This window comes from Lissotriton helveticus, chromosome 3_1 (assembly GCF_964261635.1).
Source record: "Lissotriton helveticus chromosome 3_1, aLisHel1.1, whole genome shotgun sequence".
In the NCBI taxonomy this organism is placed as follows: domain Eukaryota; kingdom Metazoa; phylum Chordata; class Amphibia; order Caudata; family Salamandridae; genus Lissotriton; species Lissotriton helveticus.
The window spans coordinates 288,274,857-288,290,946 of NC_136061.1; the positions used below are offsets into that span (position 1 = coordinate 288,274,857).

General features: G+C 40.9%; 1 protein-coding gene across 3 annotated transcripts in view; it reads right to left on the reverse strand.

Annotated features, from left to right (window-relative positions):
• Positions 1-480: 480 nt before the first annotated feature.
• Positions 481-16,090, reverse strand: part of INTS2 (integrator complex subunit 2) — a 280,966-nt gene continuing 265,356 nt past the window's right edge. For all 3 annotated transcript variants that reach the window (XM_078679818.1, XM_078679819.1, XM_078679820.1), the window contains one exon: positions 481-5,142. In XM_078679818.1, the coding sequence (XP_078535944.1) occupies positions 4,970-5,142 (173 nt within the window). In that variant the 3' untranslated portion in view covers positions 481-4,969. The remainder of the gene's footprint in view (positions 5,143-16,090) is intronic.

The window sequence follows — 16,090 nt, forward strand, 5'->3', positions numbered from 1 at the left end:
AAGTGTATCGAACGAAGGCACACACGTGCAAACCCAATGACGGTGAGAAAACAATCTAACAATGGAGTCAATGCCCATGCGCAATATCACCAAAAGGAGGAGTTCCTCAATCTCGAGACTCGAAAGACTTCTTCGAAGAAAAACAACTTGCACAGCTCCGGACCCAACACTAGATGGCAGGAGTATGCAAAGCATGTGTATCAAAGCCACACATGCCATCAAACTCTTAGTTTCAGGTTATTTGGTAAACAGCAATTCTCATTTTTCTGCTGTTATTTCAGCTTCATACCAACTCCAATTTGATTTGAGGGTTACTTTATTTTTTCCAGTACACAGAACTCCGATTACCCTTATTCTGGGTTTGAGGCACGCAAGAGTTTCCCCTAAACAAATCATAACAATAAAAGACAAACCTACCATGTATTAATATATGGTTTCTGTTATTGCACACTGTCAAAAGAAAAGGACTGGATTCTTGAGTGTTTGCTACAAAGTCTTTATGAACATTTTTAAAATATACAGTCCTCCGAGAAAAACAAGTACAAATCTCATATTACTATTTACATATTTTACATCTGGAAACCTGGTAAAACATTGTGCGTGTGCATACTATAATGTGCAATTTCTAAGCTCAGTCATAAAGAAGTTGAAACGTGTTGCATTAAACGCACATCAATTTATAATGTGAAGCATCCATTCATGTCTTCTTGTGGTAACATACACTATAAACTCCACTGTTATAAAGACAAAAACAGAAGTACAGTGTAGAAAAGGAGCCTTAATTTTAAAACAAACACTATTAAAGAATGTTCAGTATAAAATTACTCATACGCCTGTCATGGTGTCTGTCTTCAGCAATAAAGTTCTGTCAATGTAATACTACATACAGTAGATATCGTTATAATGGAAAGCTACAGAATAACAAAGAGTAACAATGCTATGCATCATTCTGACATCTTTACAGAATTTAGAGCCCCACGTCCTACATTTTGCATTGATATCCAGAACATCAAAGTGGTCACTGGTGCCTAAAGCTATGCACTTGCTCTGAAATGAAGGATCCCCACATGATGTTTTTGAAATGCTCTCCCTCTAGCAATGAAAACCACCACAACATGGGCCTTATTGTGCCTTTCACGAAAGGCACGTTGGAGAGCAGGTAGTACTCTATACATTAGGGACTACAGAGGCATTACAGCCTACTAAGAGCATCACTTCCCAACATATAGTTTCAACATTAGGATCAAGTATCAAAGTAGCGGCAATTGATTTTGGTGCAATTCACACGATAATAAAGAGATCACAGATGCAATGAGTGTTTGCACCTATGCCCTGTCAAAAGTTGCATGAGGCGTGGACTCTGAGGTCACATACTGTTGTTTAGTTAAGGTAAGGAAAGAGGACCAGGTTGTAGGATTAACAGAGGGTTTTAAGATACATCTGCTAGAAATCCACTGCATGCTCCTTCAGCGCTAGTTGAGTGTGCCTCGAGTTATTTTTTATAACACTGGCTTTCTTGTAACCTCATAGAAAAAATAATAACTGACAGTCTATTTATTGACTGTATTGCTACTGAAATATATATTTTTTTCAACCCTAAAGGCCGCACATGTAGCCATCAATGCCTAGCCATTTCAGTATAAAATGCAAATCCCTTATTGCATTAAAATCACACAGCCTCATTGTAAGTGCCATAGTAACTTTAAAATTGAGCTCAAACTCGAATTAAATCAAAAGCTTAGCTTTATTTGCAACTGGTCCCACATTTTTGCCTGCACAAATCTGTGAGGCCAAAACAATGCAGCAAGGGGAATAGTGCACAGGAATTCCACTCATAAAGACAGTTCTTAAGCTTTATTCAGAATTGTAGCACAAACACCAACCCCTATGTTGTGGTAGTTGAATATGCCTCAGACATTTTGTTTGTGCTGACATTTTAATCACTCTTGAAAGGGGGCTTAGAGGGTTTTCTTTTCAAATTATAGGCATGATGCCTATTTAAAAGCATTTGTCAGTAGACAGTCTATAAAATGTGAAACCAAATTTGGGATTTGGTGGATATCGGAATATAAGGAGCAGGAAGAAATATCCTCAATTTCACAGTTCTTCTTTGGGTAACTGCAAAAACAGAATGCAGTGCAGGCATTTCATTTCAATGGGCGCTGTCTAACCTGCTTTATCGGGCACTGGGAATACTTAAAAAACAGATCCCTACTGTAACGGGCAGAAGGCTATATTCACAGATGGCCCAAAGCATTTAATATTGTTAAGCCATTCAATCTTTATGAGAACAACTAAAGATGATCTTCCTAATTTCTTTCTGTATGTATGAAGTACATAGAAATGTACAAATGAAATGGTAAACTCAAGGTTCGACCTGGCTAGGTGGTGAAAATACAAGATAAGTTACAATCCTATAACTAAGGCCATAAAGATCTGCCGAAACATAAAAAAAAGCATACTTTTCTATTTGCAGCATTGACTTCATGCTGGCAGATTTCCTTCTAGTGATCAGATACCTAATATGAAATGTCCAACTACTTATACAATAGATTATTTTGGCTGATTTCCTTCCAGTGATCCGATACCCAATATGCAATGCCCAACAACTTTTACCAGATTTTAGACCAACACACTGGGAGGATGGCTTATAGTAAATAGTCTTTCTGAAAGATTCAGACAGTAGATCCTCATACAGTAAGAGAATGATTGGAAGCTTCAGGGATGTTATACCGGCCTACCAGAATTGGTGAGCATAGATTGAAGCTATCCGGATTACTGTGAAATTGTAGTTTCTGGCCCTTTTGATTTCTGTTTATCGGAGACAATGGAGGGAATAGATACACCAGAGTGTCTCCCAACGTTGGGTGACATTTGTAACAGAATTACAACCTAGTCTACTTCCTAGGGAGAATAGGTGAGCACTGTAGTTATCATTTGAGGCAAACAAATCCTGGTCTGGATAGGCTAAAATTGTTTAGCATCGATTCTGGAATGTGGAACTCAAACTGTACGTCTGAACATCTGAAAGATGCAGATCGTTGCAAGGTATTCTGAAATCTTATGAGAGAACACTGGGAAAAAACACTTAAACAATGGACAAGAGCTCTAGGATGGAATGCTTTACCCACCATTTGGTTGAAAAGCCTAATAGTAGTTTCCAAAATCAGAGAACAGAAAAATAGAAATTTTGTATGAGATACATGACAAAAGAGTCCATTTTTGTTTAACACTAAAAACCTAATTTTGGTCCCCTGCTCCTTCAAGAAGGATTACATAACTATCCACCAGCCCCCAGCCAACACAAATATTCACCACATATCCAAACACAATGAGCCAAAAGCCACAGTCAGAACTAATTTAACCAATAAGCAATCATACTGCAAACATTTACCAGTGGGGAGAAAAACATGACAAACTACTTCAAAGGCCTCTTCTATATCTATGATGAGGGGTAAGTTGTTTGATCTTCCATTAGAAGCAATCAGCTCACTAATATGATCCTACATAAAAATGGCAGGTTATTATTCATTATTCATTTCCTCTCCTAGTTTAAAGCATGTGACTGCAAATAATCTAATGGTTGGGGGCATTTCATTTACACTGGGTGTAACAAGTGTGAAAATCTTGAACTGTGCTTTGTTGTCTGTTTGCTGGTGAAAGGGAGGTGCCCTCTTACACCCTAGCCCAAACACTTAACATGACTCACCAGTCCCCTATGTGCAAGGCCTAGAGAGGGTGTTTCATTAATACAATATTTGGCAAAGCTGGATATTAACTTCTAATGAAGGTGTTTGTAAAACCTGCATGCTGCACCTCTCCAGTTTGCTTACTCCCTGTCATCACAACCAGAACCAATAAGGCAACATCTCCAATTTTGAAATCTATAAACTTGCCATTAGGCCAACAATGTCAAGCATTACATCAGACCAGTACCCTATTCACTTGTTTCCGGAAATGAAAGTACAAATACTACTTCCATTCAATATATGTGGCAAATTTCTTTTGACAAAAAAGTCTTCACTTCACCAATTAAAGGATCCTCAATATGTATCTGGAGGACAGGCCTGAAAATGTGCATGACACTACAAGTTTACTACACAAGTCAATTCTTCCAATATTCTGGTTTTCGAGAGACATGGCCTGTATATCTCGAGCTAACAGATCACATGATACAGACCAATAATAGAAATGTCAAAGATAAAGATGAGCATTTCTAAACGAATTTATATGGGAGTGCAGGAAACTGTACACAGTAGACACACTTTCTTAAGGATAGAAATATTCATATATGGCTCTTTTGGTGCCAATCTGCTCCTTATCTCTGTTTAGCTGTGTCACCGACAAGTTGCAAAGAATGTTCAGTTTCCAACTTTTGTGAAGGGTATAGGGACTGTATTTCACCAAATAAACAGAGTTACTTATAAATTCTGAAACACTAATTTCTCCTTTGTTTGCTCAGAAGGCAGTTCAAATAGTCTACAAGTTCAATGCTGTAACAACGAGTCTGACACTTCTAGTATGCAGGTTTTCTGAAAGAATCGGTATGCAGACACTTTCAAGTCCTTCGCAATAGTTCCAGAACTATAACTATGTAGCACCTGATTAGGTGAGGCTTCTCAATCATCGCTGTTTAAAACAAGAAATGGTATGGAGTATCCGAATATAAAATGGTCTTTACTATTTGATAGCCATTTCTTTCCTGGATCACTTATTAACAGGTGAAGTTTCCCAAATCCTTTTCAGAAATACCTTAAAATCCAAGCATTTCATAAGAACTTCTCATTGCTCTTGAAGGTCTCCTTAGCAGCAGCAATGCAATAAATGCTTGTCCATAACTTTGTTTTGGGATGTAGCATGGCCATTGTTTCTATAGAATGTAAGTACATCAGGTGCTTGGGTTTCCGAAAGCTATTGTCAATTCAAAAGTGGTCACCGGTGTCTGGTTCATTCTTTACTTAAGTCTCATTCAAATTCCTGTAACACTCATATTAATTATTTCCACAATGGTGCTTTCAATGCAGTGGCAGAGCTGTACATCAGGATCCAAGCTCTCAGGGCCCTTCAATCTACGTTTGGTAGATGTACCATCTTTACGCGCTTCGGGTAATTGCTTGGGCTTTTCTTTCAGCTGTTGAAGACCTGCCATAAGACAAAACAGTGCATTAGAACAGAAACCGCGCTACGCAATGCAACCTCTTACAATGGGATCAGTGCTCAAAACTTAGTCGCCTAGTACCAGGCACACACTGAGTTTGTGTTGTGTGGTCTATCCTTCAATTATCCCACTTAACTACTTCAACTCGAACGTTTATCCGAATTTCTGACCTTTTGCAAGTATTGCCATTAATAACTATCAGTTTGTGGTGCTAGCGGTTGATGTATTGAGAAGGAGTGCATATTTCCTGGTTCGCCCAGCAATGGAAGAAGTCAGACGCTGCTTATGACTAGCACTGAATGTACGCAAAGTCCCAGATTGTATACAGTACACATCTTGGCCATTTAGATTGTATCTATAAAGATGGGAGAACTGAGGCACTGTAAACACCCTCTGACAGATTAGACCGAGACTATCTTACTACAACCTGCTGAGTGACTGGACCCCAATAGCTGGGGAAAAATCCATTGCTCAACCTGCTCACTGTCAATTTTTGGTGCTTTTGTAAAGGGTGGACAAAGCTAACAAGTTCATCAGACCATGTAAAATACAGATATGGAAAATATATAGGCAAAATATTAATTTCCCAGAACAGATTACAAATTACCCATGATAACAGATAAAATAATTTGATCACAACAAAATACAGTGGTCAATGTGGAATTAACCATGAACAGCCAGAAAATATCAAGGACCACATCGAATGCGGTACAAAAAAGTTTACTATTTGGGACAGCAAGTTTAGTGTTAAACTTGAAATTTGGTTTAGCTTTTTTATGCACTTTGACAGATTTTGCACATATTAAATCTTTTAGAAGATTTGTATATTTAAATTGATATTTTAAAGTGATTTTATTGTTCCCATTCATTCCCATCCATTCATTCATTCATTTTTACTTGGTTAAGTTTTGTCATGGACCAGTTGCCATTTTGGCTGATGGTGTAGATGTTTGGTCATAGGTGGGTATTCAATGACACACGCAGTGCGTATGCACTTTTAACAGATTGTGGTGCTATTCATAGTTTTAGTTCTTGCCACCAATTTTGTTATGCTGACTGTTTTGCACTTTGGCCCATTTCTACACATATTTTAAAACATTTTTAAGATGATTTACATATTTTTACCATTGTTTTAAAGTCGTTTTAATGTTATTGATTGTTGGGGAGTTGGAGTGTTGTCCTGTTAATTGTTGGAACAGTACTAATGAAAGTCCTACTATTTTTACTTGATTAAGATGTGTTGTAGGTTCGGTGCCATTTTTGATGCTGGTCTAGTTGTTTGATGGAATAACCTTAGCACATCCATCCAAAAGGAGCACTAGGGGTGTGCCAAAGGCAAGCCCATCTGCACTCGGACTGCTGCTAGAGGCCAGCTGAGCTGCCAGTGTGACCAAAATTAGGCAAGCCAAGAACATTCTGTATACCTGAACGAAAGTCTCTGTTGAAAGTGTATTCTCATATGTACACCTTAAATACTTGTTTGATGCAAGCCTCTCAGACTCTAAAATCTACTTAGATCATCAGACGACTCATTTCCTGATCCAGGCATACTGTAGACACAATGCTCCTTTTGTTGTCTTTTTTGCTTAATGCATTGTCTTCTGTTAAGAATGTCTCTTCTATCAGAGATCTATGTAGCTTAGGTAATCTGGCCATTACAGAAACTTGGATCCCTACTTTAATAGTGGATGTTTTAAACTAAATTACTCTGGAAGGATATTGCATCTTTGAGATTCCCTGCACCGGAAAATAGGATGGTGGCCTTGCTCTAATCATAAACAGTGTCTGGAAAGGCAAAAGCATCTTCTCTCATTGCGATTCTTCACTTCAGTCCCCAACAGTTTACAGATGTCTAAGGGACCTTTTGGTCCTGTGGTCTTGTCTATCTCCTGCCTATTGTCTCTTCTGAGGTATTGGACCATTTAACCTCCGTATTGATGGAAGCAGCAACGTGAACTCACACAATCGAATATTAGGCGATCTGAATATCCATTTTGACCAACCTTTCCTTCCCAACAGTAGCCACATATTTGGAGCTTTTTGCTCCGTTTGACCTTAAACTTGACATTTATCTTAGCAGCCAAATCTATGGCCATTGCATTAACATTGTGTTCTAATTCACCATATTGCCAAACTTGTCTGCATTATCCGCTACTTCCGACGGACCACTTCAATGTGCTTTTTTTTTCTGTGAAGCCACCCACCACAGCCGGTCTCCTCCAGCAGTCCCTGAGACTATTTCTGTCAGAAGCTGGAGCAGCGCTTCGCCTGAAATCTATATAATATAATTTCATCCTTTGGTTCTTCAGATAAGCCTCCCTCCTTGGCTTCCTTGGTACTCACATTATTATTCATCTTTGGACAGCAAGTGACACTTGGCCCACACCAATTCAACTTGTAAGAGAAACAAGCCATCCACTAAGTGGTATTCACTGAAGCTTAAATTTACCAAGCATGTGCTTACGATGCTAGAACGCCACTGGCATGGGGCCTATAACCGCTGTATGAAAACAGGATAGCTAAAATGACTTTTATTCGGACAAATTCTTAACGTCCCAACCTCTCCCCAGCTAATTTTTTAGTTATTAAACTCCATCAGCGAGCACCCAGCAAGTAGAAGCCATTAAATCTACAGAGAAATGTATCCAGGTTTACAATTTCTTAACACACAAAATTTAGGATATTCAATCCTCTCTTCTGGCACCTGTGTTTCTTCTCGAGTCTCTGAGGCAAAGACTACCTCACTTTCTGAACATGCACCACTTATTAGTGAATACTTTTTGTCCCTGCTAACCCATAGCAAATCCATTGGCTCTCCATCTAATCCTTTACCAGCTGGCCTATACAAAGAAGACTAAAATTTTGGACCCTAGTTGGACCAGAGCTAATATTTCCTCTTTTTTCCTGGACGTTTGTGTCCCTGAGATCTTTAAAATGGCATGGGTCTACCTGTTGTTGAAGAAGTCCGGTTTGGACCAGAGAGTTGGTTCAATGATAGATCTATCTTCCAGCTTCCTTTCCTCTGTAGTGTTGGAGAAAGAAGCATTTCAACAACCTTCTGGTTTCCAGTTTAATAACAGCCTCCTTCATATAACCTATAGATGGCCTTTCATACTAGTCAGAGTACTGAACTTACTTTTGTTTTAGTGCTGGACTACCTGAGAGTGTTTGCAGACTCAAACAATCCTACTGCATTGATACTTCTGGATCTAACCGACTGCAGCCTTTGACGCTATCAACAATACGATTCTTCTTGCAAGGCTTACTGAGCTTGGAATTCATGGAACGGCTTGGAGTCTTCCCAACAAACAGATCTTTTTGAGTCAGGCTGGCACGCTTTGAATCAACTTCCAGGCTGTGCACCTACGGCTTCCCTCAGCGATCTATTCCGTCACTGCTTCTTTTCAATCTGTATATAATACATTTAGCCCACCATATTGAATTTTTCGGACTGATTTATTCTTTAGAAAAAATAAAACCAAAATTATTGCCAGATTAAGGGCGAATCAACTATGGCTTCAATAAATTTCCAAGCTTGTTTAGCCAGTGTTCATTACTGAATGTATTCCAACCACTCAAATTGAATGGTTCCAAAACAGAGATTCTTGGTCCCTCTAAGCCCCTTGTACCTGTACTATCTAACTTTTGCCCCCTTAGCCTGACCTCTAACCCCTCTCTTGTTTTTGTGGCCGAAAACCTGGGAAGCAAGATTGAAAACTCTGTCTTTGGCCAACCAAATGTCATGTGTGGTCCTCCTGTTTGCACCACCTCCACGGTTTCAAACGTGTGCTCTACTTGTTTACCTCTACCCAAAAGGTTTAATTTCTCAATGCATTCCTTTCATCCTGCTTTGATTGCTGTAATGCCATCGATCTTTCCTTCCCTGCCTGTCTTATGAAAAGGAATATGCTACTTGCCAGTATGCATCTGTTCTTGGCATGTAGAGCTGCAGAGTCGTATACTGTGCATTAGATCGCCACCTGGTGTTGGGCTCGGATGATTGCAGGTTGTTGTCTTCTTGGAAGAAGTCTTTGTAGTCACGAGATAGGAGACTCCTACCTTGGACAATACTGTGCATGGTCATCGACTCCATTCTCAGATTGTTTTTCGCCATGATGGGAAATGATGGAGTTAGTAGAAGTAAAGATAAAGAAAGGATGTCCATGCGTGTGCATCTAAATAAGATGATAACTGGAACGGATACAAATCCCGGGGAGGTGGGCGGGCGTATACGACTCTGCAGCTCTACATGCCAAGAACAGATGCATACTGGTAAGTAGCATATTCCGTTCGAGGCATATGAGCTGCAGATCGTATACTGTGCATCGATTGTGCAGCAGTGTCTCCCCTAGCGGTGGTCGCCTGTATCCGTTGCAGTATTTTGAAACAGTGTTCTAAGGACAGCTTGGCCTACTGCAGCTTGCTGCTTGGCTTGCACATCAACACAATAGTGTTTAGTGAAGGTGTGTATTGTAGACCATGTGGCTGCTTTGCATATGTCCTCTAGTGGTATATTTCCTAAGAAAGCCATAGAGGCTCCGAGTTTGCGAGTAGAGTGTGCTCTAGGAGGAACTGCTAGTGTACGTTTAGCCTTTTGATAGCATATTTGTATACACTTTACAATCCACCTGGCAATTCCCCCCCTTAGAGATGGGGTTGCCTTTGTGTGGAGGAGAGAAAGATACAAAAAATAGTTTTGTCTTTCTAAAGGATTTAGTCCTATCTGTATAGTATAACAGAGCTCTTCTAACATCTAAGGTGTGTAAGGCCCTTTCTGCAACAGAGTCCGGGTTTTGAAAAAACAGAGGTAACCCTATGGATTGGTTTAGGTGAAAAGGAGTAATAACCTTTGGCAGGAATTTTGGATTAGGCCTAAGAACCACTTTGTTAGTGTGTATCTGAAAAAATGGTTCTTGTATTGTGAATGCTTGTATTTCGCTAACTCTCCTGAGAGAGGTGATGGCCACAAGGAAAGCAGTTTTCCATGTTAGGAACTGTAATTCACACTTATGTAAAGGCTCGAAAGGGGGTCCCATAAGTCTTGTAAGGACCACGTTTAGGTTCCATACTGGAGCAGGTGGTAACCTAGGTGGGATTATACGTTTTAATCCTTACATAAAAGCTTTGATAGCAGGTACTCTGAATAGAGATAGATGTTGTCTAGTCTGTAAATAGGCTGCTATTGCTGCCAGATGCAGTCTTATGGAAGAATAAGCTAAATTGGACCTTTGTAGGTGTAGAAGGTAGCAAATGATATTTTGGATGGAAACATCCAGCGGATCAATGTGATTATTGTTGCAATATATCGCAGATCTTTTCCACTTAGCGGCATAACTCGCTCTGGTAGTGGGTTTTCTAGCCTCTTTGATTATATTCATACAGTCTGCTGGTAGGTTTAAGTAAGCAAACTCTAAGACTTCAGGAGCCAGATTGCCAAAGTCAGTTGGCTTGGTTCTGGGTGTCTTATTACTCCATGGTTCTGTGTTAACAGAGAGGGCGTCAGCTTTAATTTTTGATGTGGAACTAGTGAGAGATCCAGTAGTGTGGTGAACCACGGCTGGCGTGCCCATGTGGGCGCTACTAGTATCAGTTTGAGAGACTGTTGTCTGAGTTTGCCCACTACTAGTGGAATGAGTGGGAGAGGCAGAAAAGCGTACGCAAATCTGCCTGACCAGTTCATCCATATTGCATTCCCCTCCGACCTTGGGTGTGGAAACCTGGCAGCGAAGGTTGAGCATTTTGTGTTCTCGTGGGTGGCAAACAGATCTATTTGTGGATGCCCCCACATTTGGAAGAATGGCTGAAGAACTTGTGGATATATCTCCCATTCGTGAATCTGTTGTGACTGTCGACTCAACAGATCTGCTATCTGATTGTGAATTCCTGGAAGGTGCTCTACTGTCAGACGTATGTTTTGAGGAATGGCCCATCTCCAAATGTTCTGTGCAAGCTGGGACAGTTGCAGAGAGTGTCCCCCCCCCTGTTTTTGTATATAGTACATGGCTGTCATATTGTCCGTCCAGAACAAGACAGCTTTGTTTTGTACTTGTACTTGAAATGTTTTGAGTGCAAGGAAGATTGCTAGCAGCTCTAGATGGTTGATATGGAACAGTTTTTGTTGGTTGTTCCATTGGCCTTGTGTGGTATAATGTAGGAGATGGGCTCCCCATCCTGTGTGGGGATGCGTCTGTCGTGAGCACTATCTGTGGAACAGGCTCTAGGAACAGCCGTCCCTTTGTCAAATTTTTGGTGTTCCACCATTGCAGAGAGCGATATGTACGGCTGTCCACCAACACCAGGTCTGTGAGCTGACCTTGAGCCTGATTCCATTGTTGTGCTAGACATTCTTGTAATGGTCGCATTTGCAGTCTTGCATGTGGCACTATAAAGATGCAAGATGCCATCCTTCCTATTAGTCTCATGAACACCTTGGCTTGGAGAGACTGCTGGTGTTGAAAAATGGAGACTAAGGTCTGAATGCTCTGTATCCTGGCTGGACTGGGATACGCTTGAGCTGTAGATGTATCTATGGTAGCTCCTAGATACTGATGAACGTGCGAAGGCTCTAGGTTCGACTTGGTGTAGTTTATGGTAAACCCTAATTCGTGCAGTGTCTGAATTGTTTGCTTTGTGTGACGGACACATTACCTGTATGATTTTGCTTTTATGAGTCAATCGTCTAGGTAAGGGAAGACGTGTATCTGTTGTCTTCTGAGATGTGCCGCTACTACTGCTAAGCACTTTGTGAACACTCGAGGTGCTGTTGTGACCCCGAATGGAAGGACTTTGAATTGATAGTGCTGTCCTTGTATGACAAACCTTAGGTACTTCCTGTGAGCAGGATGTATAGGAATGTGAAAGTAGGCGTCCTTTAGGTCTAGTATTGAAAGAAAATCGCCTTGTTGTAGTAGTGGGAGTACTTGCTGCAGAGTGATCATGTGGAAATTATCTGACTGTATGTAATGGTTGAGGGGCCTGAGGTCGAGGATTGGCCTTAGTGTCCCGTCCTTTTTGGGAATTAGGAAGTACAGGGAGTAAACTCCTGTTCCTTGTTCCTCTACAGGAACTACTTGTATAGCATCCTTTTGTAGAAGTGCTAGAACTTCTTGTTGAAGTAGGGTAATATGGTCTGTGAACATTGGACCCTGCCTGGGTGGTATGTTTGGGGGGGTTGCTGTGAGTTCTAGGCAGTAACCATGTTGGATAATTTGTTCTACCCACCTGTCTGTTGTGATGGAATTCCAGACAGGTAGGAACTGTGATAATCTGCCTCCCACAGGGCTGGAATGCTGTGGGGGAGTCAGAGGGAAGTCACTGTTTGGGAGTGGAAGAGGTGCGGTTGTTGTTATTACCTCTACCTCTTCCCTTGTTATTATTCCCTCTGTATCCTCCTCTGAAGTAGCTCTTGTTAGAGAAGGTCTGTGTATTTGTTTTAAAAGATGACGTTGTGTCTGCGCCGGTTTGCTTTGAGCCTCCTCTATAGAAGGAGCGGCGGAAAAAACTTCTAGTCTGTGTTGATTGTAATGCACCCATAGACTTAGCTGTGTCTCTGTCCTTTTTCATTTTTTCTAGTGTGTTGTCTACTTTGGGCCCGAACAATTGGTTTTGATTGAAGGGCTGGTTCAAGATGGTAGTCTGTACCTCGATTTTAAAACCTGAAATATATGATATAAGATTTTACATCTAGATCGTTTGAATAAAACTGGAGGAGGTGTGGCTGTTATTTATAAAGAGAACCTAAAAGTCTCAGTATTAGACCAACGTTGTAATGCTCAGATGGAATTAATGATTTTTAGATTTTCTCTCTCCCTTAAATCACAGTGGAAAGGAGCATTAATATATCGTCCCCCTGGCTCATATTCTGATTTTTCTTTAACACTTATGGAACTTTTAGCCCCGTACCTCAGAGCAATGAGGATTTCATTCTCCTTGGAGATTTTAATGTTCATATAGATGTACCAAACAACCCGGACACCATATCTTTGCTTGGTGATCTATCTAGTTTGGGACTTAAAACTCAGAATAATGGCCCAACACACTTGGGCGGTCACACATTGGACTTAATCTTTACCAACTGCCCCAAAATAATATGCTGCCCTCCCATCATTATCAGTTGGTCAGACCATTATATGTTAACCTTCAAGTTACTTGGCCCTTATCCACTGCCCCAAAAACCTCTTCCTGCTATTTGGAAACGAAAATGGCATAAAATAACTCCTGAAGAACTACAGAAAACATGGAAAGAACCCATTTTCTCTGAAGAGGATAACATTGAACAAGGCTTAGCCAAGTTCAATAAAGCACTCCTGGAAGCTATTGATTTACTTGCACCATTAGAATTGCATAAGCAATGTACTAAAGTAAAAACAGAAACATGGTATACAGAAGAACTAAGAGTTGAGAAACAAAAATGTAGGAGTCTGGAGAAAAAATGGAGGAAAACACATACTCCCACTAGCAAAACACTCTACCTGGAGGCTCAATCTAAGTATCTTAAAAATATAAAAAAAGCTCGGAAGCATAAACTTGATTTACAAATAACAGAGGCAGGAAATTCTACCAGGGAACTTTTTTAAAATTTTACAATCCTTTGTTAAACCCACAGCTTGTGAAAGTCCAGATGACTTTAGTCAAAACCTATGTGATGAGGTCTCTGTATTCTTTGAAAATAAAATTGATTTAATTTATGAAAAAATTACCAAGGCATCAAATAATAGGGATACTACCAACATCTCTAGCCTTGAGCCAACTAAAAGTGGATTAAGTAGACTCACTCTGACTACGATCCCAGAGATCAGTCTAACCGAAGTAAATACTCTACTTAATTTAATTAAATCAGGCTCACCCATTGACCTACTACCTACTAAAATGATAGCTCCCTTGGGTAGCATATTAGCGCCGAGCCTTAAAACACCAATTAATCTTTCTCTTAAAGAAGGAAAGATTCCCAAAGACTGGAAAAGGGCAGTAGTGAACCCAATACGCAAAAACACCGCGCTACCATGGTCGGACCTTAATAACTTACGACCCATATCCCTCCTACCCCACCTGAGTAAGATGACAGAGACACGTCAACTCTCATCTCTCCAAATTCATCGAAGCAGCGGACGGCCTGGACCCTTCTCAATCTGGGTTCAGGCCAAATCATAGCACAGAGTCAGCCCTCCTCTCCGTGACTAATACCATCCGGATGGCACAGGATAGGGGAGGTTCAATGATTCTGGTGGTATTAGATTTGTCTGCTGCTTTCAACACGGTGTCTCATGACACCCTGATCAGCCGTCTGGAGGGGATAGGAGTGGATGGAATGGCCCTATCATGGCTAAAAAGTTTCATTTCCAATCGCTACCAAAATGTTCGCCTGGGCTCCCATTATTCCATCTTCAGGGAGCTCACTAAGGGGGTTCCACAGGGCTCATGCCTAAGCCCCACATTATTTAATGTGTATGTGGCCCCCCTGGCGAATATTGTTAGGGAACATGGGTTCACACCTATATCTTACGCTGATGACACCCAGCTATTATTCCCATTCCAAAATATGACCCCTGCAGTCAAAAATTCTTTTGCTGCTGGAATGAGAGCGATAGCTGGATGGATGACCTCCAATTGCCTACAATGTAATGTGGGTAAGACGGAGGTCATGCTCTTTGGAAATGCCCCACTCCTTTGGTCACCTGAGTGGTGGCCTCCGGAATTGGGTACAGCTCCATGTCCAAAGGAAAGCGTAAAAAATCTGGGTGTCAAACTTGACCAGTCATTGGTGCTTAAAGACCACGCCATACAGGTCACAGGTACCTGTATGAGAGTGATTGGCCTACTTAGAAGGGTTTTTCCCTACTTAGCAGATCATCACCGGAAAACACTAGTGCAGACACTGGTAATTAGCAGATTAGATTACTGCAATGGACTATTGATATCTGCTAACGAGGAACAGATGAGGAGGCTTCAAGTAGCTCAAAATACAGCTGCTAGGCCCCTACTAAACAAGCTACATTGGCTGCCCATTCGCTTGAGAGTACAGTTCAAGATATGTTGTACTATCCATAAATGCCTGTATGGAACTGGTCCCAGATATCTGACTGAAATCTTCAAACCTTACCAACCTGGGAGAACCCTACGATCAGAAAATCAAGCCCTGCTCCAGATCCCTAGGATCAAAAGAGAAAGACAGGGAGGTCGAGCCCTTTCATACAAGGGCCCTACTCTCTGGAATTCACTACCCATTACTCTTAGACTAAACTCCAACCTTTCTGCATTTAGGAAATGTCTGAAGACATATTTATTCTCTACTCAGTAACCCTAGCATACAGATACTCGGTTTTAGCTCTACCAGCGGAAAAACAAAGCGCGGAGATATCTCCTCGGAGATCGAATTCCTGCGCTATAGAAGGACCGAAAATAGAAAATAAATAAATAAATGCGTAGCCACGCATGTCGTCTGAGTAGGACACTGGGATTGACTGCCCTGGATACTGTGTCAGCTACATCTAGTGCACATTTGATTGAGGCATTGGATATTAACTTGCCTTCCTGTATGAGCTCTGTTGCCTGATCTTTGTACTGATCTAGGAGGTGCTACATTAGTTTTTCAAGTTGGTCGTAGTGCGCCCTATCATAGCAAGAGAGCAGTGCTTGTGTGTTTGCTATGCGCCATATGTTTGTTGCTTGCGCAGCAATCCTTTTTCCTGACGCATCAATAACTTTAGATTCTGTGTCAGGCGGGGGCATGTCGCCAGAAGTCTGGGAATTGGCTCTTTTTCGTGCATTAGACACTACTAAAGAGTCTAGTGGCAGATGTCCCTTAATATAGACTGGATCAGATGGTGCTGGTCTGTATTTCTTTTCAATTCTTGGATTTAGTACTCTACATCGTACTGGGTCTTTAAATATTTCTGGAGCATGTTTAATGACTCCTTTGATCATAGGTAATAT